We start from the raw sequence: 22,949 nt of genomic DNA, 5'->3' as shown, positions 1-22,949 counted from the left end.
AATGAAAAATCACATTTTAATGTTATTTTCTTTATTTTTTATTTTATATTTATTGTTAAAATTTAAAAAATTTCAATTTATTTTCATTAGTTTTCTTTATAAATAAATCCTTGTGTTGTCTTTGAGATCATTAGCCGTATTATATCAAGTATTTCGGTCATATATTTACCGAACTGGTTATGTCCTAATAACCCTATTTCGTTCGGCTAGGTGCCACCGAAAATCCCTCTTTATATTGAAGTAAGAAACGAAAGTAGAGGCGAAAGCCTTTTAGAAAAGACTTGTCATTTTTTGTAAGAGTAAGATCTTTCAAACTTTGGCATAAAAAAAACTTAGAAGCCTTCTTGGCTCATAAAAACGCTTTTTTTTTTTTTTTTTTTTTCAAGAAGCATCATTGGTGTACAACATGTTTAAAATAAAAGCACTTCTAACAGAAGCATTCGCAAGTACAAGTACTTTCAAAGAAGCAACGAAACAGGGGGAAAACATTATTCATATTTCACTCAGGGAATAAAACACATGTGGTACTTAGACCTGGTTTGGTACTGAGGTGATTTTGAAAAAAGCTGCTGTCAAAAAAAGCTGGGAGCTGTTTTTGTGTTTGGTAAACACTCAGCTTCAGCTTTTTTTCACAGTTTTGGATGAAAAAAAGCCAAAAACAAGAAGCTGCAAAACCTAGCTTTGAAAAACTGGCTTTTTTTCACATCTGTTTTACATAAAAGTTTACCAAACACTCTAATACTGCTTTTTTTTTTCAAAAGCACTTTTACAAAAAAGTTTACCAAACACTCTGCTGCTTTATTTCACAGCTGCTTATTCTCACAGCACAGCAAAAGCAGCTTTTTTTCAAAGCACAGCAATACCAAACCAGCCCTTAATATTTTACATTGTCAAGCTACCGAGAAGCTTCAAATCACAAGTTCCACTGATCAAGTAGAGAAAGCTGCTCTGTTGCGATCAGTTGGCTGCGCGTTTGAGCAAAACAAACAAGCTAATTGACGTCAGTGGTTTGAGGACGGAGGAGGATTCTTCGAGTTTCTTGCTAAGCGAATCAAAAAGCTCATCCAGAATCTCATCTCCAAAATGCTCCCGAAACATTCCCCCCATTCCGGATCTCAAAGCAGATGCAATTACGTTGGCCTGTGGTTGTTCCTGAGTCAAGTTTTCCATTCTTTCTATGCTGAAACATCCATTAGCTTTCACAATCGCTTCCACTTCATCGAGCGAAGCCATATACAGCGGTATATTGAAGGAGTCCAGTTTCTCTTCAGAGATGACACCCTACTCAGGAAAACAAAACAGGTTCTCAGTTATACCAGCTTAAGCAGCGTATATTTATCTTATTTACACCATACGATCACAGCTTGAACCGTCGAGGTATGTAGTCAATTACAAATTGCATCCCGAGGTTCCAATTTTTTTGGATTGAACCCCACCATTTTGACATTTGACACCTTCTGTTAGGTTGACTATCAGGTTAACCATTAACTGTTGACGTGACAGCCTAAGACCCACTCCCAAAATGGCCTTGGGGTTTGGGGGTGGTTCCCGCTCTGTCACGTCACTAGTAAACAGTTGACTAAACAGTTGGTGAAAACATGTACCTCTACATTTAGTTAGTGCTCTGGGATGCAAATCTATGAAGCTGAATTTTTTTTTACCTTGTTGGCCATGTCCATGAGGCAGGATCCGATGAGTTCTGCCACCTTGTTGCCGAAAACTTGTGTATGAGGGACTCCATTGGGGCGGCCTGGGACGACAAATGCCATCAACACACAATCTCTTGTGCTCTGGCATTTAGCAAGCACGCCATGTCCTTGGCATACTGAGCTTCATATGCCTTAACGACTTGGTCTTCCGAATTCGAGTAATAAATCCTCCCTTTGTTCCAAGCAGGCGAGTTGATGTCCGCCACTTCTTCTGGCATTTTAGAAAGACACTGGAGAGCATACGAAGAGTAAACAAAGTGAAGAAAGTCCTTGGGGAACAAGCGAGAATGAAATGAACCCGGCACGCCTGTGGCGTAGTATCGCCTGTCTGCAGGCAGAGATCGGAAGAGCTCGTTGAAATCGTTGGAGACGTGATCGTTGAAGAAAACATGCAACTCAAGGAGCTGAGAATTGTGTCCTTGGCTTTGGTACTTTTGCTCCAGAGCATCAACTATGTTTTGCACTGCCAGGAAAGTGTTAGGCCCGACAGAGCAGCCTAAATCCGTAACTCGAAATGCGTTTGAAGACGAGAAGCTTTCGATGTCAAGACGTTCGAAAACTGCTTCGTTGATCAGTTCCTTAGCAGCATCTATGGCTTTTCTCTGCACAAAAGAGAAGCTTTGGCATAAAAATTCTTGAGACAGAAGAACCCGTTTGGAAGTGATTCTAGAGAACCAGAATCACTTTCCAGGAGAAGCACCGAAGATAAATGTAGTGAATAGTAAAAAAAATTAAAAAATAGTAAAAATGTGATTTTTCTTTAAAAATTAACACTTATGTAAGTATTTCGTTAAAACTCTCTTTTAAGTGATTTTTACAAAGAATCGTCTCTCGTGTGCTTATTCCCAAAAGTTCTTATAATTCACAAAACACTTTCAAACAGGCCGAAAAGAAAAATTCGTGAGATAACGTTGTGCTATATGGACAGAGATCCCAGCCGGATCTCACCCTATCAAATCCTAAGGATTTGGAGACCTAAACTACCCTTCTAAAAGTGATAATAATTGTAGTTATTGGATCAAATTTTAAGGATTTCGATCCTTAAAACTTGGTGGGGGAGATCCGGTTGGGATCACTGTCGTGCTATATAATTGAGAGTGACGTTACACACCTGAAAAGTTGAGTTTTTGCTGTAACTGTAGAGGCTGTCTCCACCGTTCACGGTAAATGCCACCGATTTTGCCATCTCTCTCTCTCTCTCTCTCTCTCTCTCTCTCTCTGGTTTTATGTTTGGATTAATCGATCCTCTTCCTTTGAGGTGGCTACTGATATTTATTCCGTTCGAAATACGAAATATTTGTCGTAGGTGTGAGTTAATTAGTTTTTTAATGCAAATGGAGCCACTAATGGAGTAAAATGATGATCATGGAGCTGCAAAAAATATATTTAATTTGTAGCCGTAGCAAGTGGGATTGTTCGTATGAATTCTAGAACGTCATTGCACTCAGTTTTATGTTGAGTCTCTCGTTAGCTCCAAGTACTTGATGTCTTTTCTTAGAGTCTATTTTCAAGTCTTCCTAAACCTTTCTCTATTCCTTTTACCCAGATTATCTGTCTCCTAATCGCATCTTTTAACAAGGACACGTAAATTAATATTATTTTATTACAAACAACTACTGTTCATCAAATTTGAACTCAAATTTACTTTACAAAGTGAAAACTGAGTGCTACTAAATCAAACTATGACTATGAATGATATATAAATATCAACAAACCACCCAATAGAGCGAGCTGCAGCATGTCATTAGTGACCCATCATGCTTAAGTTGAAAGGGCAAAATGTAGACATTATGTGGTTATATTTGCCCAAAGTCAAACAAAATGTATTCATTATTTTGTTCTATGTCGACATGTTAAACAAAGTCAAACAAAATAATGCCGCCCAAATTCATTATTTTGTTATATTTGGTTATATTTGCCCAAAGTCAAACAAAATGCAGCGTGTTATTACTTAACCTGTCAATGCATAAATTGTAGATGATTTGCCTAAGTACTGGTTTGGTACTAATGTCACATCTCGATCCGGGACGAATCACTTTTCGGGCCCACTCTACCACCGTAGCACGATATTGTCCGTTTTAGGTCCCAACCACGCCCCCACGGTTTTGTTTTTGGGAACTCACATGAGAACTTCCCGATGGGTCATCCATCTTGGGAATGCTCTCGCGTGCTACTTGCTTAACTTCGGAGTTCTCATGGAACCCGAAGCCAGTGAGCTCCCAAAATGCCTCATGCTAGGTAGAGATGAGAATATATATATATAAGGATCACTCCCCTGGGCGATGTGGGATGTCACAATCCATCCCGCTTAGGGGCCCGACGTCCTCGTCGGCACACACGCGACCAGGGTTAGGCTCTAATACCAAATGTCACATCCTAGTCCGGGGCGGATCACTTCCCGGGACCACTCCACCACCGTAGCACGATATTGTCCGCTTTAGGCCCCAACCACGCCCTCACAGTTTTGTTTTTGGGAACTCACACGAGAACTTCCCGATGGGTCACCCATCCTGGGAATGCTCTCGCGCGCTACTCGCTTAACTTCGGAGTTCCCATGGAAGCCGAAGCCAGTGAGCTCCCAAAAGGCCTCGTGCTAGGTAGAGATGAGAATATACATATAAGAATCACTCCCCTAGGCGATGTGGGATGTCACAACTAAGGTGCTTTTATAAAAAATGGGTATAAAAAAAAGCTGAGCTCAAAAAGATGTTTGGTAAACACTTAAAAACAACTTATTTTCATAGTTTTGGATAAAAAAAAAATCTGAAAACATGAAGCAGCAATACTAAGCTTATTCTCACAACACCGCAAAAGCAGTTTTTTATCAAAGCACAGCAATACCAACCAGCACTAACTCTTGCTAAATTAATCAAATCAAATACCAAAATAACAGCATGTCATAGATCATAAAGGGTTGTTCTTCAAGTTTCTTACTATACAAGTCGAAGAGCTCGTCGAGGATTACTTCTCCGAATTGCTGCTTGATGACTCCCTCCTGTTAGTCTTCATCTTCCATCTTTACCAAAGAGTATCTGGTCGCGATTCACCGCATGCTCTCCTTTTATGGGTTTCCGGACATGGGAGTCTTTCCGGGGATAAGAAAAAATAACACAAGAAGCCAGAAACTGTTGTTTTTTCATCTAATGAGAGTAGAAAACCTTAAAAGGAACACCTTCCCATAGAAACTATAAAATCATTGGTCACAAACGGTTCCTGTCCTTGGCAGTGTATAAGCTAAAACCGCAGACAGTTCACGAGAACCACTCTGCCATCTATGTAGTCACTAGCCTGATATGTTACGAAGTGCTCAATGTTTACCGTAAGCATGTCACGCGCATATCTTCATTGAAAACAATGCCTTTGTTCCTATTAACAAGACACTAGCGTGGACGCCTCCACATCTGCTCCTCGTACTCAGTAGTTTCTTCTTGAGGGCGTTTACAGTTGCACTTCAGGCAAACTGCGTTTCTACCATAATTCATGAAATCACATCTGCATACAAAATCATCTTGTAAATATCCAGTTAACATTAATATTAAATCTAAACGACACCTCACACACACACAAACAAAGAAAGCGGAAGAGAGGCTTACGAGGGGCAGTCCCAGTCTGCAGGATTTTTCTTGGGCCGGGGATCTTGACAACGCAAACACATCCTATTGCTTGCGAAATTCATGAACGCACACCTGAAGAACATAAGCTAAGTGATCAAATAGAACTTTACTTAGGAAAATAATTAGCATACTCAGTTTAAATAATTTAGAGTTGCTGAACTATTTTGGTTGTCAGGACAAAAGGAATACTTACTTTGGGCAAGTCCAGTCTCCTTTCTTCATTTCAACTGCAACTGTACCGACTCTTTTTGGCCCTTCAGCTTTGCACTTTAGGCAGCGTATATTTCTAGAGAAGTTCATGAAACTGCATCTGTAACAAAACGCAACCTTAGATACGTGAAACTCGGAACATGAATCATAAGACCGTAAAAAACTGGTAACAGCAACATTAAGCACTCATGCAAAAGAAGTGGCTTACTCAGTGCAGATCCAGTCACCCTTTTTCATTTCGATTTCGAGATCACCCGAATCAGCTTTTCTTGGGCCATCTTCTTTACATTGCAGGCATCTTAAATTTTTAGCAAAGTTCATAAAATTGCACCTGCAACAAGATAACAATAGCAAATCATGAAACTAGTACGGTACTAACTGCAATAATAATCATTCCCGAATTAAAGTATACAAGCTCCAACTGTGGATATTTCACAAAATTCACAGGAAAGGAGACGGATATATGTCACTGACATAGTGTTACCGCCGTAAAACCACACACGCATGCACATGGAGCATTACTATAGTCATCTGTCACAACAAACAAAACAAGGAAAAAGCCTCCTAACTTGAGGAGATAACCTCCTCCGATCAAGTCATAAAGCCATACAAGGTACGAGATGACCACAATAACTTGGTGCGACTTACTTGGGACACATCCAATCTCCTCTCTTCATTTCAACATCTTGAGATAGTTCATCACCAATGAAACTTGGATAATTTTTCTTCTTCTCAATAGCTTTGGCAACACGCTTTGGAAGTGATGGGTCAACAGCCGTTTCGCTGAGTTTAATCAACTCAGAAAGCAGCTTCCTTGCAGATGTTTCTAGAATCTCTCTACCAGGCGGCTTCTCTCCCTCATAAAAAACAACGGGATCCAGCGCATAAAACAATAGTATTCGCACTATATCCACTGTACGTGCTGCTGCTTCAGATTCCTTAAGAATCACATAAGCTCTATCACAGGAACCTCGGAGATTACAACCACTGCAAACCTGTAAGAACCATCCAGATCACAATAAACAATTCTCAAGGTTTGCATAAAGAAATTCCTATAGAAACATTGAAAAGAAAAGTGATGGATAATATAACTTAATAGGATATAATATATACACATATATATGTATATGTATTCTATCGTCATGTTGTAAAAGAGTTTTTATGTGTATGGCCGCAGTTTCATCGACAACTGTAAGCATAAATCGGGTAAATGAGAGTAATTACCTACCTCTCCTTCATCTAGTCTCAAATGGAATCTCAATCTTTTTGCAGAATTCACAGCTTTCCGGAAAAGATTGGGACATCCACCCTCCACAACTACTTGAATATCTTCCATAGATAACGATCTGCACAAAAATCAAATATTACGGAATGTTCAATAATAACTCGATACAACTCGATCAAAATATGAATTATGTTATCGGAATCTTCTTCGCATTGCTGCAGAGAAGCTTTTGATTCATCCATATCACATAACTAACTTCCCAACTCTCACAAAACAGCTCCGCGACCGTCAAAGTCTCACAACCCGAAAATGCAAAAACCACGATATTCCTACATTCTAAGGATTTCCTCATTGTTTTCGGGGAAATCTATGGTCATAAAGCTGCATTTTAAATCCATACATCTCAAGGCATAATTTCCAATTCCTTGCCAATTAGCACAAATAAATACGCAAAATTCACATCTTTGTATTCCAAAATTTTCTTGGCAACCAAACAGGCAATAACATTTTCTCGGCAACAAACAGAGCAAAACCCCAAATCAAAGAACCTTACTTGAAAACATCATAGCGGTCACGAGCAAAGCTGAAAGAGGCCTCCTTTACTTCATTTATATCCGTGTAAACATCGCTCTCCTTCGGCGGCGTTCCGGTGAAGTACCCCTTGGCCTTCAAGCGGTCGACGAAGGCCACCCACTCGGGCCAGGGGTGGTGCGGCGGCGGCGCTTCTGTGCTGTTGGCCGGGATGGTGTCAATACTTTCAATTGCATCCGAAGAGGAGGCGTACCGGGGGAAGCGCAGTCCGGCGGCGACGGGCTTCAGGGAGAGAAGTGAAGGGGTAGGAGGAGAGAGAGTTCTTGTGGGAGCGTGGAAGAGTGAGGTCCCAAAACGCATGAGTTTTGAAGCAGCTGACATTTACTCTCGAGATTTTTATCTTCTGGATTTTGTTGTGAGAGAGAGTGTGTGTGTTAATGAAGTTTGGAGCGTTCGGGGAAGAAGAAGATGATGATGGTAACTGGTAAAAGGTAAGGGTCTTGTCAAAGTGAGGAACTTTGGGGGTGATGGGTTTAGAGAGAGAAAAAAAAAATTGAAAATTAAAAAAATAGGAGATTTAATTGAAATTAAAAATTTGGAATACAGATACGTTTTACCGTAATAACAAAAAAACAATAATACTTATGTAACTTAGTGAAAGTTTGATTTCACCGATTTTTCTTATCATAAAATTTAACAATTTAACCTACTAACGTTATTATTTGTAAAAAGATAAAAAAAAAAGAAGCTTTTTAGCCTAAATAGATCATTGAGATTGGCATAACTCTTCACTTTCGTCTCTGAGGATTAAAATCGATAGAATTAATTATGAGTTTGTCCACTGTCAATCAATTTGATCGGTGAAAATCTCCATTAAATAAGAAGAATGACAAAAGTACCCTCTACTTTATCAAATCAGTTTGGCACATTGTCTATTAAATTGAGAATATTTTTGTTATCTTAGTTTTTATTTAATAAATTTTTTTACCAAATCACCAAAATAATAGATGACGAACAAATTTTACAATTAAAAATGAGAAGGTATGTCAAACTAATGGACGGATTGTGGATTTGTGATAAAGTCACAGCGAATGAAATTCAAATTTTATAATTTTTTGGCCTGAATTTTTTTTTGGTGTGTGAAATTAATTTTTTTTAGTTTTAGTAAGTAAAAGAAAAAACCACACAGTCATATAGTACTATGATTTGATGATATTCTTTTTCAATGAGAGATTGAAGATTCGAATCTCAAACGAATTCGATACCAAATTAAGTTACTTGTTGTGTAGTTTAGCTGAACTTTTCATTCTCTTAATGTTAAAAATATATCAATGTATTTAAAAAAGAAAAAGAAAAAACCGCACAAATAGCGGGTGATTTGGACACCCAAAACCCCACACAGTTGGATCGCAAACCCGACTTAAACCCTTCTTTCTCCCCTTCTCCGGAGTATTCTCCCACAGCAAATCGATCGGCTTTCTGCTTTTGCTTTCAAGCCGGTCCACCATGAGAAGGGCTTCCACTCTCGCCTCACTCCCCCTCCTCTCCCGGTCCCTCTCCACCGTCCACGGCGGCGCCACTGCCACGTCAGCCCCCGCCACCTACGGTCTTCTCCAGGCTGCTCTGTACGGGACCACCTCCACCGGTTCTCAGCCTCGTCGTCGATGGCTCGATTCGTTTTCCGGAGGTTCGGGTCGGAAGCTGGCAATTGGCGTCGCCGGAACTCTGGCCTCGGTCGCTGTCGCTACGTCGCTCGCTCCTGAGGTCTATGCGAAAGAGCCGCCTCCGGCTGCGCTTGTTCCCAAGGAGGTCGTGCTTTACCAGTACGAAGCCTGCCCTTTCTGCAACAAAGTTAAAGGTAAAAATTAAATCTTTGCTTGTTGAATTGCTTTGGAGATATTGTGTTTCTGTTGATCTTGATTATTTCGTGGAAGTGTTTAAATTTTTCAGTGAATATCGAAAAATGGATGAGATTTCGTGATGAAATGTTGAATTTTACTATTTGGTATGGATGAAACATTCATTTGAATTTCTCTGCAGTTATAGCAGTTACATGTTCATAAAAGAACAAAATTTTACTTTGTAGTTCACACTAGATTCTGAACCTTCGCTAAGAATCAAACTATTTGGACAAAAAGTTGATCGAAACAAGCATTCGAAACGGTGCCACATTTGGAGTTTCTTGAAGTTATTAAGATCACCTTCATTTTTTCCTGTTTTGTACATTTTAATTTGTTTAATTGCTTCTATAATAATATCCAAAAAAATGGTTATTATCGTGTTGTTTACGAGTTGGGGTACTTTATTATTGTCTCAGCATTCTTGGATTACCACGATATACCCTACCAAGTTGTGGAGGTCAACCCACTTAGTAAGAAAGAGATTAAATGGTCCGATTATAAGAAGGTTCCGATACTGATGGTGGATGGGGAGCAGCTGGTTGACTCATCAGGTACCTGTTCTTGTGACTGTTCTTAAATTGTTTGAGTTTTTCGGTTGGATTTCTAGTTAGAGTAATGTGATCTATGCGTTGTTGAATATATAGCTGCTATAATTATATATCTCGATTAAAATTGAGCATGTGCCTGTTTGCAGCTATAATTGATCAGTTGAATAGCAAAATTGTTCCTGAGAGAGCAGCTGCTTCTTCTTCAGATGACGATGAAGAGAAAAAGTGGCGCCAGTATGTTATCTTTTCCTTGGCTAGCTTTTTATGCTTATATTCATGTTTGGATAAAATGGGAAGAATGGTATGATTATACTGTGAGTAGATCTAGGGAAGGTTGCCGGCTGGAGCCACTGAACCATAATCTTAATGGGTCTACTTATCTAAGATACAAAGAAAAAAGGGAGAACGCTGCAAGTAGTACTCACCCTCGTAGTAGCTTTTTACAAGAATAGGAGAATCCATAATCTGATGACTACTTTGCATTATACTCGTCTCAATTCCCTTGGATTAGTAATTTTGCAGCACAACTTGCCGGAGTCTTAGAGGATTTTTATTGTGCCGAAATTTTATAAATGGGAAATGAGCTTGGATACTTTGTCTGAAATGGGCATTATCATTAATTTTTTGTTAACTTCAGCGTGCTTCTTATTGTGGTATAGGTGGGTTGATAATCACTTGGTGCACATGTTGTCACCAAACATATACCGAAATACATCGGAGGCCCTCGAGTCCTTTGACTATATCACAAGCAATGGTAAGTTGGTGACTAGATTCCATCTTATGCACCCAGATTTTATGGGCCTGCTAAGACAATCTTCGTTACCTTCTTCAGTTTGTGTACTAATTTTTACTCTTCAGTTTTTTCCCGTTGCTCTTGAGCATTAGATTTTGCTGGTTATTTGTATTCTGATTTTAATTTTGCTGTAACTGCAGGTAATTTTAGCTACACCGAAAAAATTGCAGTGAAGTATGCTGGTGCTGCAGCTATGTACTTTGTGTCAAAGAAATTGAAGAAGAAATATAATATTACTGATGAACGTGCCTCCCTGTATGAAGCAGCAGAAACATGGGTTGATGCTCTTAATGGGCGGGACTTCCTCGGTATGTGCTCTAACTTGTGGCATATGCACGTTACAGAGATTGCATTCACTAAGTGACACTAACAGAAATAGATAGATGCATATGCTTATGAGAAAATAAATTAAATGAATACTCTCGACTGTGATATGATACTGGAATATTCTCGCACAAGTTTTGTCTAGGAAGAAATCAAGATCAACTATCGTTGATGAGAACGCTATCATTAGCATGAATTCTCTCAAACAATTTGAGGTCTATTTGATGGCTGACTTGAGTTTTGGCGCATGAGCCTCAACTTTTTGCCTTGGGTGAGCCTTAGTAAGTAAGCTATGGGTTCTCACACGTATATGTTTCTCCTGTCAGGGGGCTCCAAACCTAATTTGGCCGACCTTGCTGTTTTTGGGGTGCTAAGACCAATCCGTTATTTGAGGTCGGGTAAAGATATGGTGGAGCACACAAGCATCGGTGAATGGTACTCAAGAATGGAGCAAGCCGTGGGAGAGCCTGCAAGGATTAAGGCGTAAATTGGACATCCCAACGGAGTTTGTAGCTGGGTTCTATACTTCATTTTTTGAGTTTGCCGCATCTGTCACCAGAATTGATCAGATACTAGGAAGAAAGAATTTTCCGGAGGCACTCGCAGTTATAAATTGATTGAATACACGCAACGTTTTGTGATTATTCGATTGTTTGGAAAGTGGAGATTGTTTAGTGTTCCATTAGATGTGATTGTTTAGCAGTATAAGGAATAAGAATTGGAATGCAGGGATTGTCTTTGTGGGTAAGACATTTCTCTACCATCCACTAAAACTCGGGTTTTAACCCTCATTCTTTCTCTTAATGTAGCTTAGAAAGCTTAAAATAGTAATATTGTTTGTAATCAAAGATAAATAAAAGTTGATCTCTCGAGCCGCTTGCTCCTTTCCATATCCGTATCATAACCTTAAATCTACAATTCTCCGTCGTTGACCCCTTACTTTGGCTTGGGACCGGTAGTAGCCTCTCTCCCCCTCCTCCTAGTCTCATCCTCTTTCCTTTTTTCAATCATCCTTACTCTCCATCACACTATGGTCCTTCCTTTCGTTCACACGTCGATGTCTGCTTTTCTTTTAATTTTAATTTCATGCGTTATTGGATTTGATTTACACTTTTTTTCTTTTTTTTGAAGAGAATCGATGTTTATTGAAAAACATAACAAACTGCATAATATCTTGACCGAGAAGATCTTGAATAAGGACAGGAGGCTCCTCAAGCCAAACAACTTAACTACTAATGGAAATGGCAAGCTTAGCTAATTTATGGGCAAGCCCATTACACAATCTTGGAACCTGTTGAAACTGAACAGGATGACACGCCAAAACTGCAGCCGACTCACCAACCGAAGGCCCTCCAATATAGCTTGAAACTCCACGTGCAATGCCGACCCAATCCCCTCCTTCCTTCACACCCCTGCTGCAATTAAATGCCCCCTCCCATCCCGTAAAACCACCCTCACTCCCCCACGACGCTCCTCCAGCCGTGTTGCCCCATCGACATTAATCTTTAGCCTCCCATCCGAGGGAACCATCCATTTGCGCTGGGACACAGGACGTGCAACACTCGGAACCATCTGGGCAGCAAGGTAAGCTCCATAGGTGACCCTCGCTGTTCCTCCCACACCCAAGAGTTCCGAGCTTGCCATAAGCCCCAGAGCAACATACACAACAGTTCAAATTTCGACTTCTGATTCTCAACAACCGACAGCAGCCACTCCTTCCCCCGTTCCGGTAAAAGATCCACCCCCACCGTAGACCCTCTCCACACTTCCAGCGCAAACGGACACTCCCTGAACAGGTGCCCCTCCGTTTCAACACCCCCTGAGCATAGCCCACACTCCAAATTGAGATGCACCCCCTTCCGAGCAAGATTAACTTTAGTCGGAATAATGTCCTGACTAAGTTTCCATATGAAAATGCTAACCTTAGAGATGAAAACGCATTACCTCCATTTGAAGAAGACACCCGCCAAGCGAGATTGCTCCAACTCTCGAGCCACCCTATAGCCATTACTGACCGTATACACCCCCCTCGCATTGTGTTGAGAGTTGTCCCACCGAGGATAAGGTTTGATACGTGATCTTGAGCTACTCTTCATATTTCCAATTGGTTTTACGTGGAATCTCAATTTCATCATGGTATCAAAGCGAGTTGTGCTCACGCGCTCCACGTCACCCAGTTGTTGAATGTTGACGGCTGCGGCCTGGTTAACCACCTGTCCTTCCAAACCTTAATAGACTGGCCATTCCCCACAACCCACCGCGACCCAAAACGAGACGGCAGGGAAATACCGAGCCTTAACCAGTTGAGCTACCAAGGACTCGGAGTTTTGGGCAATCTGCCACCCCCACCTTCCTCCTTCGGTTTACATTTTTAAGTCAATGAATTTTTGTCGCTAAACTACTATGTTGCCCTAAAATTATATATTTATTATTAAATTTCCGTTAAGTTTACGACATTGCCCTTAAATCTGTATTTTCTATTAATGTAGGAAGATGTTGTTGGCATCCGCACCGATTATGACCCTATTGATATTATAAGAAACTTGGAGGACGCACCTACAAATGGAAACAAAAAAAGTTGAAAAGTTGGAGGGCCTTCGTGATATTTCGTTGTATGTAAACAGCAAGTAACCTCAGCCAAGTGAAGCAGTGAAACATCTCTCCGCCTAGGTTACGCTGCACTGGTTGCTGATTTGTCTTCGCCCTCTCTCTCCTCCTCCTCTCTCTCTAAAACCCTGACTTGCTGGTTTGGTAATTCCGGAGGGTTCGGACGAACAATCTCAAAGAAAGACACAGTCATGGCGTCTCAGGCCGCCAATCTGTGGGTCCTGCTGGGTTTAGGTTTGGCTGGAATTCTCCTGGTGACAAGGAAGCTGACGAAGACCATCAGAGAAGACTTTGGCGCCTTTATTGAGCGGCTTCAGCTTCTTCCTCCGCCGCAGCCTGCTCCTCCCAAGGCTCCGCATCCCCTCACCGGCCTCACCTTCGCCGTCTCCGACGTGTACGCTCTCTCTACCCACTTCCCATCTGTTTGTTTCTGGAAAAAAAAAAAAAAAAAAAAAAAAGAGTTGAAACCCAAGATTTTATTAGAGTGGAAAAACAGAAAGTATTTCTGTTGGCTGCTGAGAAAAAGGAAAAGATTGGAACTTTGAAAGTTTCAGTCTTTGCCTTTTGATCAGCTTTGTTAAAACTGATTGAAGTTATTGCTAGTATAGATAGTTGAAAGGATTTTTTGAATTGGGTTGCAACCCGGATGGCGAAAAGGCCTGAAATTCATGAACTGTGTAACGGGTTTCGGTTTACTTGCTGTGTTTTAGTGATTGAGAGGGAGTAATTAGTTTACTAAAAAAACCAGAACATCTATGGAACACAGGATGGCAGTTACGGCTGAATTCGAATGCGACATTAAAAGAATAAATGAACACCTATTTTGCAGTTGTAATTTTTGAGACTCTTTGCTTGTGTTAAAAGTGGACAACTTTGTGACATGGTTGCAGATTTGAAATTGAGGGACATGTAACTGGTTTTGGTCATCCTGATTGGGGAAGAACACATGATGCAGCTTCTCGGACATCGCCTGTGGTTTCCACTCTTGTCGAAGGAGGTGCTACATGCACTGGGATAACTGTTGTGGATGAATTGGCATATAGGTATGTATCACTTTGAGCTTAATGTTCCCTCGACGGGCTGAAGGTGCTATCCCTAATGTGATTGTGAGGATCTCTGATCAATGTGAAAAAGGAAAATAGTTTGGAGGATCAACACAAACTAATGACATCTCTATTTCCTTTCAATTTCTCTAACTCTAGCTTAGTCGGCATTGCATAATTCCAATTCTCTTTGGCGTGTTTATTTTCAGTATTACTGGAGAAAATAAGCATTACGGTACCCCCACCAATCCAGCGGCATCTTCCAGAACACCAGGTGGATCCTCTAGTGGAGCTGCTGTGGCTGTAGCCGCTGATCTTGTTGATTTTTCACTGGGTGAGCTTCTTTTTCTTATCCTTTCTGAAATTGTTCTTTATTTTCTTTACATTTCCTCTTGAGTTTTGTTACTTGTGTTATTAGTCTTTGAACATGGGAAATGGCATATGTGAATGACTTGGTTTCGTTCCTTTGCCTTTCTAATCTGAAAATTCTCTTATTTGGATACTCAGCATGTTCTATATCTCCTTGTATCTCACCAAACTCTCTTTTCAATTTCAACAGTGCAGCATCTGTAATACTGTAATATTTACTTCATGCTAACATCATGGTGCAGGCCTTGATACCGTTGGTGGCGTTAGAGTACCTGCTGGGTCTTGTGGCATCATTGGATTCCGAGCTTCGCATGGCTCTGTTTCTCATGCTGGATTTATACCTGTTTCTACAAGTCTGGATGCTGTTGGTATGTATGGATGCAATTCTGTATGTTGCCAGGCTGCAGCAATATATGTTAATGTGCAAACATCCGTGCCTGAAAACTTGTAACTTTTTGTCTCTTAATTTATTGCTATTGTGGGATATTATTTGACTTTGTAAGATCACATTTACAGGATGGTTTGCTAGGGATCCTAGTGTCCTGCGTCGTGTTGGACACGTGCTGCTGCAACTTCCTTATGCAGTTTCACGCAGTCCAAGACAAATTGTAATAGCTGATGATTGCTTTCAAGAAGTAAAGATTCCCGTTGATAGGATTGTTCAAGTGGTTATCAAATCCACTGAGAAGCTTTTTGGAAGTATGTTCTTTTCCTTTGATTTACAGATCCATTCTTTGGCTCTCGTCCATGGTGGACTGCTGGTTTTGAAAATTTTCTGATTGAGTTCTCGATAAACTGGTCCAGAACAAGTGTTGAAACATGAAAATCTTGGGGACTATTTCAATTCAAAAATTCCAAGCTTGAAAGAGTTTCATGGCCAAAAGACAAATGGTGAAGTAAAGACTTCATCCCTCAAATTGCTTGCCAATGTTGTGCAGTTTCTTCAAAGGTGAGCTGATTAATCAGTAGTCTGTCTTCTGTATATGTCATAATTTTGAGACCAAATGTTCCTGGCCTTGTTCTTCTATTCCAATTATCTTTAGTGTATTCTTATGGTAGAATCGGAAGGGCAACGCTAAAACTCATGCAGTTTGGGGAAGTGTGTGCAAGATTTTAAAAATTTAAAATTAGTAATTTTCAACCTGAGAATTGGTAAAATATACTGTCATAAGGAGGCAGTTTTTCACTTTGTTTATCCGTTTGTCTTTGATTTCGAAAATTTTCCTGGATCATATAGTATTGGAGCTTTATTGTGTTTCTTGTTACAGGCATGAGTTCAGACATAATCATGGGGAGTGGATTGATTCCGTGAAGCCTGTTTTGGAGTCTGCTACTTCAACGCAAATATGTGGGCCACTGGAGGCATCCGATGAGGAGATTGAGATATGCAAGTCAATTAGGAATGAATTACAGGCAGCTGTCAGCTCTCTATTGAAGGTAGCCATTTTAATTATTAATTTATTACTTGTTAATATTTTACGATTTCAATACATTACACATACATGCACACTTTGAAGCACACATATGTTCAGATTGTCTTACTAATTACAAAGCCAAATTAGCTTGACTGGACTGGACTGTCAAGTGCTTTTTTTTGTCTGACTTCACTGTAGTGGCTGTTCTCACATACCACTATAATCTTTTAGGCTACATTGTTCCGCAAGATAACATGAATGAATTCCATTTCCTTACCACAGAAGGACATCGTATAATATAAATTATAGTGTTTCCTTTTGTAATTATCTAATGTGTTTATCAAGGTTTGTTATATGGATTACGATTTCTCTTTTATTTGCTTGTGTAGGATGATGGAATTTTGGTTATCCCAACGATAGCTGACCCCCCTTCGAAACTTGGCGGGAAGGAGATGCTCTCTGAGGACTTCTGCAGTCGTGCTTTTGGTCTGTTAAGTATTGCGAGCCTGTCAGGTTGTTGTCAGGTGAAAATCCATCAATCTCTCTCTCTCTCTCTCTCTGATCTTTTAGTATCTTTGTGTATCATTATGTATTCATTACATATACATAGTGATAAGTTTGTATTGATTTTAGTTTCTCCTAATCTTCTGTACTCCGTGGATGTCTCCTCTTCAGGTCACAGTACCTCTGGGCTTTCATGACAAGTGTCCTGTTTCAGTTTCTTTCATAGCCAGGCATGGGGGTGATCGCTTTTTACTGGATGCACTGCACACTATGTATACATCTTTACAGGAGCAGGCTGATATTGCTTCAAAATCCAAATCATCCAAAAATGCTCTCACCAAGGAACAATGTGCTGAAATTGCCAAGGAAAAGGTAGGTCATCGCTTTCATGGTCATCGTCCATTTTGCTTTTCAAGTCGTTGTTTTCTTTGTTGATTTGCTTTGTAACATGGGACATCGTGTTATCAAATTTCTGTTGGAATTTACATAATATTATTTAAGCTCTGTTCCGTCGACTTATTATCTCTTATTCTGCATGGAAAAGTCAAAGTACCTCTAGGATCATCAGTCCCGATGATCAAAAATCATTGTTGAATGGGGAATTGACACGAATAATATTTCTACCAAGTCTTATTTACATAACGGCTATTCAAGTTTGTTTCCGAATTGCATTTGCATATCCTAAAGCCTCTTCTGATACCTTTACAAAATAATTAGGGAAATCAAGCATACAAAGATAAGGACTGGCAGAAGGCTATTGGCTTTTATTCTGAAGCTATCAAACTTAGTGGCAATAATGCAACGTATTACAGTAACAGGGCTCAAGCATATCTTGAAGTTGGAAGGTACCGCTATCTGTTGGGACATTTATTCTCTCAATTGATCTCTTGGGGTAGGTCTCTAATTTACTTCTTCCGTCTAGATTCATTCAAGCCGAGGCAGATTGTACTAAAGCTATCAACCTTGACAAAAAGGTAACTCCTTTCCAAAAGTATTAATTATTGGATATTCCCAATTATCGGTTGAATGCTGTAGGCCCTATGGTGCTCCTTGTGTTCTTCGAGTGCAGATTATTGATTGCATTTTTATAACCATTGTTGTCTACTTTTGTTTCTTCAGAATGTGAAAGCTTATTTCCGAAGAGGCACTGCAAGGGAGAAGCTTGGTTATTATAAGGAGGCGATTGAAGGTCAGATTTGTTTGTTTTGTTTATCTTTTTATACTTTGTTCTGACGGACGGACAGTATTGGCCCCATGATCAACCCTTAAGCTAGAAACCAAGTGTCAGAGTTTAAGGAAAACAGTGTTTATCGGGTGCAAACTAGATATTTGAAATTTGAGATTGGATTTGCAACTTCTTTGTCAAATTCACTCAACGGACGAGTAGTGTCCACTGGTTGCAGATGTGAATTGTTTTGGTATTCTATTCAGAGCTCAGAACACACTCATTAAGCACATCGAGTTTTTTTTTTTTTTTCAATTCATTCATCCCAATCTCCTAAAGTAACTTCGGTTTGATGGCACTTCATTCTGCAGACTTTAGACATGCACTTGTTCTTGAGCCAACCAACAAACGAGCAGCCGCTGCTGATGAGAAATTGAGGAAGCTGTTCCAGTAGCTTATTGAAGCTCGCTCGGCCAGGAAAAATCCATTTGAACTAGACAGTCAACAATTCCCATGTCTAAACCAATTGAATGAGAAGAGGGATGACGAGACTCGAGAGAAGTTGAGAATCTTTACTCTTATGATCACGGTGGTTTTTTGGGGAGGGGCTGGATTATTGTTTGATCTGATCATTTTTTAGGAGCCTTAGGTAAGTATTATAATTCTCCCCAAAATTTGTAACTATAGTCCAATTTTGTTGCTTTTAGATGAGGTTTAAAGCCGATCATGAGCACAGCTATTACAATATTTATCTTTGCCTTCGCATTGTAATTTTCGCACTCGTTCTTGTACTTTGATTGATTTCACTGGAAGCAGTAGCGTAAATAATGTCATTCGATATGCTCGGCTATGGGTAGATGTAAAGGGTTCAGCCAAAATACAAACTATTGGATTGAATAAGAGGGAAAGAACCCGTTTACCAGTAAACTCTAACGAGTCGTTGTTTGCCCTAGTCAAATTCGAACAGATCCAGCTCTTCTTCTGTATACTCCGGGAGTGAAGCTCTCGTAATCAGTGGCTGCCTCGGCCTTTTAGCTCCGGTTGTTTTCCCAACTTCTTGATCATCAGGAATCTCAACTGGGTTGATAGGTCGGCTCGTGCTCGATGGATTGTCACCCTCAGCCACTCCGTCAGGATTGTTGGCCTTCTTAGCTGCGGCAATTACCTCATTGTCAACACGGTCTTTTCTATTTGCCATTTTTGTGGTTCCATGAGGCATTGTCTTTTTCACCGATGAAGAAAGAACCTCCACGTCCGCGGTTTGACTTCCACGCTGCTTGAGGCCTGAGCAGCTCATTCCTGGCGCCGCAGCATGATCTGTTTCCATATGTTTCTCAATGTCAAGATCGCTCCCTCTTACTGCAGAACTTTGTCTTAGATGATTCATGATTTTTTCGGTGCTTTCCTGTCGCGGAGGGAACTTTTCTTGTGGCGCCCAAAACCTCGTATGACTTACCGCAGCACTGTCTGTTACGAAGAAAGGAGATTAAACCATAAAAACTACTGTGAGAATCTCATCGCTCGCACTGCATAGAAAACTGGGACACTAGAAGCTTTGCAGCAATACGAGAAGATCGAATACACAGATACCATCGACTTATGATTTATGACTTACCACTGCTGGGAGCGGGACTGTTGACTGATGAAATAGGAAGATCGTTTGTCACGATAGGTCTACCATCCTTGGAGATGACCTGCAAATGTAACAATTCATCATCATACAGAAAACAAAGTGATCAGAGTTCACCTTCGATTCTGTAAACTTCACATAATTGTGGCGCCAAGGCCACAGAAATGAAAATTGGGGACAAAATTGATGGTTTAGAGTCTCCAGACGCGTTGTTAAATGATCAAAGATGACTGTGCTCTCTAGTTTATGTGCCCACCGCTACTCAATTATCCTCCCAACACAAGAAAGAGAACGCACCTGAACCATGTTGTTCTTGGTTATGTTAAGATAGCATGCCGAGCGTGAGGGAGAGAACACAGCAACCTGATAAAAAGCATTGAACTCAAGCTTAGAGAAAATTTCGCGAGGTTGGCATTTCGGCCTACACCCCAAAGGCCCGTTTCGCTTTTCTAGATTTTACAGGTCGTTATATTCGTAATCCCAATCTGCTGGATAACAAATAACAAACCTTCTTGAGTACCAACACTGCACCAACAGATATGCTCTTCCCGAAGTCTCCCTCAGAAAGCACTGTGTGGTGGATGCTAGCACCAATTGTACCTGTAGGATCCTGACACCAAAATTTCAGCCACTTAGACTGTCTCCACAAAGTGAAAAGATTGACGCGAGCAGTGCCTAATTTAGAGAGAGAGAGTGATCATAATTTATCAATGTCCACCATGTCCATAGAACGTTACCTTGAGAGTGAGCATGAGATCACCAAGACCATTTGGAGTGCACGATTTGATCACAGCAACAACCTAATTAACCAAAAATCACATGAGTTTTCAAACATTATGATATTTTATTATGATGATATACAAAAATAAAAAGTAGAATTAAGCAGATAAAAAGGGTTTTTCTTTCCAGTGTTTTCTCAGCAACCAAACAGAAAAAAGAGTTTTTATTTTTTTATTTTTGCAGTATTTTCTCACCAGCCAAACAGAATTTTGGAAGGATTTGAATTTATCAAATTCAATAATAACAGAAATGGAAATACCTGAGCTACTTTGTGAGTGTTAACCCCCTTCCTGATGGAACCCAGCGGCGTCGGATAGTCGGCGCCTTGCTTTGCAACATAATCGAGAGCGGAAAGCCATGGATCGGCGGCGAAATCGGTGTCTTTATCATCACCATTCTCGACGACTCTCCTAACGAACTCTTGGGTCGGAATGGGCTCGACGTTCTGGTCGTCTCCGTGGAGATGAATTTGGGTCCTGCGCTGCATCGCAGCCTGTACGGCTCCGGCGGGGCCCGGAATGAGAGGCGGAGAGGCGGAAGAGGACGAGGACGGGTTGGGCGGAGGCGGAGGATTTATTGATTTGAGGGGATGGGAGGCTGAGCGCTTGCAAGGGAGGAGACTGAGAGAGATGAGGTCCGAATCGTCGACGTCTAGTTGCTCCCAGGGTTCATTGCTGTCGTCGTCGTCCATGTTCTTGTGGTTTTGCGAGTGAAAGCGCGGGAATTTGACACAGTTGAACAGCTGGATTTTTGGAGGGTTTCATTTTGGGCTGGGCTGGATATCTTATTAAGATGATTGGGCTCACAATCTCTGGCCTACTTCTCAAATAGCACCTGTAAATTTTATTTTATTTTTCTAAAAAATTAGACCAGCTAGTGTCAAAGGCATGTCAGTCATCTTTTTTGTGTGCCGGAAAGACTGATAAAGTCATTCTACGTGTAATTCATTATTATCGTTTTTATTGCATATACAAAATGATATTGAGGGTTTAGGTTGTGCATAAAGTCAATCATAACTATCAAATCTGTAACATCATAATAGTTCAATTTGAGATTTTTTTACTTACAAGTGGAAATAAATACTATTAAATTATAGTAATGTTAATGACAAATCATTTATAATGTTTGACTTAAAAAAAAACCGCTTCAAACTCTATTTTCTCTTGATTCTTTAACGTGAGAACGACGCAAATCAACTTCCCAAATCAAAACCAAAATCAGCTAGAACTAAACTGACAATTGTCAATGTGTTTAATCTAGTTTACTTTTCTTTTCTTTTCTTTTTCTGGCTCAATTAATTTGTATATATTTTATGCCTTATTGGAAATTAGGAGGACCACATGATCGAGGGGTTACGCACAAGGAGATAAGATTTCTGATCTGATTAGCATGTTTCAATTGGGAGGGAAAGTGTAGAAATACAACGAGTGATGGACCGAACGTGAGTTGCTCGATGTCACAATCACATACCTACTTACAACGGGACCGCCAATTAGAATGAGTGTACGAGAATACAAAGGGACCGCCACAATCACGGACAATCTAAAAAGTGAGATTGTAGAAACGTGATATGTATGTTCCAGTTAGACGATCGATCTAGTTAGGGATGAGCACTTGAAACCAAAAATCGAAACACAAATCAAATCGTACTGCATTGAACGGTTCGGTTTTTACAGTTTTGAAATGGTTTTGATTTGAAACCGAACCACTAGGGAAACTGCATACTTTCAGTGATGAACTTGAATATAATCTTTTATTCCTTGCTACAACATTTGAGCATGAATTCAGAGCATTGTGATTATGAATGTGGAAGAACTTGTATTTGTATAGTAGGAAGTGCATGCTTTCATGTAATGCTAGTTTGTTTTGCGTATTCTTGAAGCTGCAATTCAATGTCCAGAACCTTTTGTTTTTTCATTTTGTATGTAAATAATGTAAAAACGAACCGAAACCATTTGAAACCACACCGAATCAAAACCAACGGTTTGGTTCCATTTCGGTTTTGGCTTCAAAACCGCACCTAACGGAACCATGCCCACCCCTAAATCTAGTTAGCAATATTTTCCTTGTGAGATTCATCTCTCTCACCTTGTCATTAGGGGCGAAGCTAGAAAGTTAGTTTATGGGGCTACAATTAAGTAGTGGCGGATGCAAAATTCTATTCTCATTGCATCCCAACAATAGTGCGCACAACGCCTAAATTTTTTTTCTTCAGTTTTTACGGTGAGGCATTTCGTCAAGCACTTGGCTGACCCTTACCATTGTCTTTTTGGCGTGCATCCCAACCTTTTAATGTTCTTTTAATTTGGTCTATAGGTCAATAAAACTAAGAATTAAATCATATATTTTTATAAATACGTAAAAGTTAGAAAAATAACCTTTGCTAGGGATGGAAACAAAGCGGGTACAAAATATCACACTATAACTTTAGTAACTATTACACAAAAGAATGGCAGATAAAGAGAGGGAGTGAGATATACTGATATTATTTCTTTGATTTTTTCTTTCGTAGTGTATATTTGATAACGCACAGAGTGCTCTATTTATAGAACAACTCCCATGACAACCAACAAAACAAAAA

General features: G+C 40.1%; 4 protein-coding genes and 1 pseudogene across 4 annotated transcripts; 2 read left to right on the top strand and 3 right to left on the bottom strand.

Annotated features, from left to right (window-relative positions):
• Positions 1 to 884: 884 nt before the first annotated feature.
• Positions 885 to 3,331, bottom strand: LOC103946930 (annotated as a pseudogene).
• Positions 3,332 to 4,547: 1,216 nt separating this feature from the next.
• Positions 4,548 to 7,804, bottom strand: LOC103946932 (zinc finger protein VAR3, chloroplastic). The gene is made up of 7 exons (XM_009357757.3): positions 7,312 to 7,804; positions 6,762 to 6,879; positions 6,182 to 6,528; positions 5,742 to 5,864; positions 5,517 to 5,633; positions 5,303 to 5,395; positions 4,548 to 5,201 (listed from the first exon to the last, which is right to left on the bottom strand). Exons 1-7 carry the CDS (start codon positions 7,668 to 7,670, stop codon positions 5,090 to 5,092), a joined length of 1,269 nt encoding a protein of 422 aa, XP_009356032.2. The 5' UTR covers positions 7,671 to 7,804; the 3' UTR covers positions 4,548 to 5,089.
• A 930-nt stretch (positions 7,805 to 8,734) lies between these two features.
• LOC103946933 (prostaglandin E synthase 2) lies at positions 8,735 to 11,745 on the top strand. Its single transcript, XM_009357758.3, has 6 exons — positions 8,735 to 9,147; positions 9,607 to 9,741; positions 9,885 to 9,972; positions 10,398 to 10,492; positions 10,672 to 10,839; positions 11,182 to 11,745. Exons 1-6 carry the CDS (start codon positions 8,796 to 8,798, stop codon positions 11,340 to 11,342), a joined length of 999 nt encoding a protein of 332 aa, XP_009356033.2. The 5' UTR covers positions 8,735 to 8,795; the 3' UTR covers positions 11,343 to 11,745.
• Positions 11,746 to 13,553: 1,808 nt separating this feature from the next.
• Positions 13,554 to 18,798, top strand: LOC103946935 (translocon at the outer membrane of chloroplasts 64). Its single transcript, XM_009357762.3, has 13 exons — positions 13,554 to 13,856; positions 14,353 to 14,505; positions 14,715 to 14,839; positions 15,117 to 15,242; positions 15,391 to 15,573; positions 15,679 to 15,823; positions 16,143 to 16,311; positions 16,679 to 16,813; positions 16,965 to 17,165; positions 17,511 to 17,638; positions 17,716 to 17,767; positions 17,913 to 17,982; positions 18,330 to 18,798. The coding sequence occupies exons 1-13, from the start codon at positions 13,654 to 13,656 to the stop codon at positions 18,410 to 18,412; spliced, it is 1,773 nt and encodes a 590-aa protein (XP_009356037.2). The 5' UTR covers positions 13,554 to 13,653; the 3' UTR covers positions 18,413 to 18,798.
• A 20-nt stretch (positions 18,799 to 18,818) lies between these two features.
• LOC103946934 (homologous recombination OB-fold protein) lies at positions 18,819 to 21,117 on the bottom strand. The gene is made up of 6 exons (XM_009357759.3): positions 20,628 to 21,117; positions 20,326 to 20,388; positions 20,097 to 20,198; positions 19,886 to 19,951; positions 19,574 to 19,652; positions 18,819 to 19,425 (listed from the first exon to the last, which is right to left on the bottom strand). The coding sequence occupies exons 1-6, from the start codon at positions 21,057 to 21,059 to the stop codon at positions 18,908 to 18,910; spliced, it is 1,260 nt and encodes a 419-aa protein (XP_009356034.2). The 5' UTR covers positions 21,060 to 21,117; the 3' UTR covers positions 18,819 to 18,907.
• Between the last annotated feature and the right edge of the window lie 1,832 nt (positions 21,118 to 22,949).

The sequence above is a fragment of a genome, unplaced genomic scaffold (assembly GCF_019419815.1).
Source record: "Pyrus x bretschneideri cultivar Hongxiangsu unplaced genomic scaffold, Pyrus_bretschneideri_v1 Contig3, whole genome shotgun sequence".
Lineage (NCBI taxonomy): Eukaryota > Viridiplantae > Streptophyta > Magnoliopsida > Rosales > Rosaceae > Pyrus > Pyrus x bretschneideri.
Note: the sequence above shows the minus strand (reverse complement) of the source record. Positions and strands in the feature narration are given on the sequence as shown.